The 3,761-nt window shown below is 41.2% G+C and overlaps 1 protein-coding gene across 1 annotated transcript; it reads left to right on the top strand.

Moving 5' to 3' along the window:
• Positions 1 to 517: 517 nt before the first annotated feature.
• LOC140738967 (hydroxycarboxylic acid receptor 2-like) lies at positions 518 to 3,688 on the top strand. Its single transcript, XM_073066971.1, has one exon. It carries the CDS (start codon positions 723 to 725, stop codon positions 1,758 to 1,760), a length of 1,038 nt encoding a protein of 345 aa, XP_072923072.1. The 5' UTR covers positions 518 to 722; the 3' UTR covers positions 1,761 to 3,688.
• The last annotated feature ends 73 nt before the right edge of the window (positions 3,689 to 3,761 follow it).

The raw sequence follows: 3,761 nt of genomic DNA, 5'->3' as shown, positions 1-3,761 counted from the left end.
TTGTGGGCCGAATGGCCTGTTCCTGTGCTGTACTCTTCTATGTAATTGTCTCCCCTATGCGGCCTATTGGTACAGTGGTGACTCTGAAATGCGTTCCTGGAGGCCGGGGAATAGGTCGAGCCTTCTTTAACAGCAGCGAACTGACTGCAGAGTTGATTCTTTACCTTCAAGGGTCTTTGCATCCGTTGTGTTTACAACCGTCTTACATCTCGGCGGTGGGAAGTTGGGGAAGTGAGGATTCAAATAGTCAGCGCACGGTGTGAAGAGCAGGGTATGTATATATATGGGCAACGTTAGAAAATTGGAATCATTCTAGAGTGAAAAGAAACGTAGAACACTGGTAACACCTCGGACAGGAATAAGCTTTGCTGTTGGTTTATTACTGCCACAGGAACTAAGTGAAGAAGTCGTCTTGCAGTTTGCAGTTCACACAGATCAGATCATCACGAGCCCGTGCTCCTTGCATCGGACAAACACTAACAATTCACAAAAAAATTGTAGAAGCTGCCGAAAGAGAAGTTCAACTATAAGGTGGAAGATCATGACAATTCTGTGCTGACTACTGGACTTTTTCAGAACTCTTTTTAGGACTGTGGCTTTGGTATTGAACCTCCCAACGTGATGCAATAGAGAAAAATAACATACTACAAAAGCTAATGCTTTCAAGATTTTTATTCGCATTCCGTTTGCAAATTAAATAGTTTACAGCAATTCCCTGCACAATGGCCAACGAGACTTCATCAGTGAAGGACATTTATTATGCCTACAATCCGCCGATACTTATTTTAACATTTATCTTTGGATTCATTGGAAATGTGATTGCCTTGTGGATCTTCTGTTTTCACGTTAAATCCTGGAGACCAAACACCGTCTATTCTCTGAGCCTGGCGATTGCCGACACTCTGCTAATCTGCTGCCTGCCATTTCGAGCCGATTACTACATACGCGGGAAGAAGTGGATATTTGGTGATGTTGCGTGCCGTCTGAAGATATTCTTGATATTTCTGAACCGGACAGAGAGTGTTGTTTTCCTTACAGTTATGGCACTTGATCGCTATTTCAAAGTGATCCATCCTCACCATAAAGTGAACAAGATCTCTACAAGGACTGCAGTGAAGGTATCAATCGTTCTCTGGCTTCTAACAATCTCAATTTGTGTTCACATTCTGGTAGAACGTCGTACCTTCACACATAACAACGTAACTCACTGTGAGCCATTTACCAGAATAGATCCTCTCAGCGTCACAGCATTTTGGACTAATATTATTTTCATTGTTTTCAAGTTTATTTTACCGGCTTCAGTGATCCTGTTCTCCACGTGCTCTATTACCTGGAGGCTAAAGCAGATGAAATCTGAAATGAGGGTTAAATATGAAAGAGCTATGAGGCTTGTGATAGCTGTGGCGGCAGTGTTTCTCATCTGCTTCCTACCCACCAATACTGCTGTAATCGCCGTTTTAATCTCAAGCTCTTTAAATGACAGCAAATTATTTGACGTCTGTGTTCAGATATTCTACAATACGCTGTGCATAACCTATTTGAACAGTGTGCTGGACCCAGTTATTTACTACTTCTCAAGTTCAACGTTTAAAGAAACTTTGAACCAAGCTCTTATTTCTCGCAATAGCAGATTATTCAGACCAGGAAGAAAGCATTCACTGTATCCAGCGCAAGAAGTGCAACAAGGCGTAGAACCGCAAGGATCTTCAGTGTGCAACACTTTTGATCACTTACGAACGGAATTATCGGAGAATTTGTGAAGCTCTGCCATTTAGCTGCGCGCTTTATCTCAACCTGCTCTTGGAAGCACTGCCACACTTGAAATACTTTTTTTTAAAGTCATGAGGTCTAACTTTAGAAAGATTGCGCTGAGGTCATTGAACCACATTTTAAAATGCAAAAGACTGCTACCAAAAAATTAAAGTTAAGATTCGCACATTGAAAACAACTGGTGTCGGCGGCGGTAATGAATCGGACTGCTTTAATGTGTGTGAGCGTCAATAGTCATTCACAGGAAGTCACAATCGAGAAAATCTGCAGTTGCTGGAAATCCGAACAACGCAGACGAAATGTACCCTTTTCAATAGATGCACCAAGCCTGCTGAGTTCCTGAGTGTGTTCACAGGAAGTCACCGCGATGGCTTCAGTCCAGGGAGTTGGCTTATTAACGAGGGTTATGCTGGACAAATAGTGAGAAAATAAGCAAACAGAAATAATTATATAATAAATTAAAATTGAAAGAAAATATCCTTATTTCCCAACTGCCTCTTGAAGCAATCAGAAAAAATGAAGAACTAGATACAGTAGAGGACCAATGTAATTTACAACAGGAAAGAGGTGCTACAAAAACTGATAAATATCTAGTGAAAAGCTTTTCCTGTTTGGTTTGCTCAAAGTTGGGTTTATAGAAATTGCATAATTACTTATAATGAGAACATAAATCTTTCAAGATGTCCAGATAAACTTCAGTTTCACCTTAGATAAGTGGTAGATTTATACATGACTTTGACATCCTTTATTTTTAGTTTTGCATCTTTACTGATTTGTAAGATCTGCATTCTCGCAATTGCTAAATTTCTACTGCAGTTTTGAAACAGGAACGAATAAATACACTGGTTTAGTTCAGCGTGGCTAATAAATGTTATTTATACAACCAGTGAAAATAGAAAATAATTATGATAAAAGTTCTTTGTTTAATTTAGAGCAAATTATGGAAGTTCTGTGGAATGATTAACATTTTGCATCTATGAAATTGCTTGGCCTAACTTCTAAAATTCTAGCTGACAGCAATCTATATGTTAAATTTTTAATTGATAACTTTATATTATTCAGTTTACTTATATCTTTAATTGAAATGATCAGACGCTGTGGTTAATATTTTTTGTGAATATTAAAGCAACATAAAGTTTGAGTATGTTGGACTGTCTGTGTGTTTCTGTTGTTATGACCCCAGCCCCCTCCTTTGTGAGAATCACAAGAGCCCTAGTCAAGGGGGGGGTCAAATGACCCAAGAGAGAGAGGGAGACGTGCTGAAGACCACGTTCCCCCGGGAAGCAGAATAAAGTGACTCTGACTATTGTCTCATGAAGACCACGTGTAAAGCCCTCGGGCAACGTGGGCTGGTTGAGAGAGAGAGATTGACACCGGCGATCCCGTGAGGAAGTATAAAGGAGGGTCTGGGGGGGACGACCCCTTCAGACGCACCAGAAGACACGCTAGAAATCCTGCGACAGTGTTTTGATAGCGACAGCTGGTGGTGGGGTTCGTGTGCGTCTTTTCCTTGCCTGGGATTGGCGACCCCACAACGGAAGAACGGCTTAGCTACAGGGGAGGCCACAGATGAGCGTTCATTCCCCCAACGAGGCTCCGACAAACCGAACTCCTCCAGGTTGGAAAACCGGTCGGGTAACTGTTTCATCCCAACTCTCTCTCTCTTTCTAACAAAAGTGCACCAACGCGACACCACAACGACGGCAGCTGGTGGAACTGCAGTGACCGCAAAAGACTTTTAGATATCCAGTAAACAATATATATCTACATTACCCCTAGACAACGATAGAGCTTATTTCTGATTGATTATTACTATACCTGTGCTTTAGATTGAGTTGTGACGACGTATATGATCTGAATGTTTTGTATTAACCATACGTTTGTGCCCCTTTATAAATAAAAACGTTTGAAAATAGCAGCATCAGTCTTCAGCGGACCTATCTATCTTTGCTGATAAGTCACCCGGTTACTGGGAACGTAACAAGTGGGAT

The sequence above is a fragment of the Hemitrygon akajei genome, chromosome 14 (genome assembly GCF_048418815.1).
Source record: "Hemitrygon akajei chromosome 14, sHemAka1.3, whole genome shotgun sequence".
Taxonomy (NCBI): Eukaryota; Metazoa; Chordata; class Chondrichthyes; order Myliobatiformes; family Dasyatidae; genus Hemitrygon; species Hemitrygon akajei.
This window is presented reverse-complemented; position numbering and strand designations above follow the sequence as displayed.

Coding starts and splice junctions, on each gene's coding strand:
- LOC140738967 (XM_073066971.1), top strand. CDS start 723: ATGGCCAACGAGACTTCATCAGTGAAGGACATTTATTATGCCTACAAT.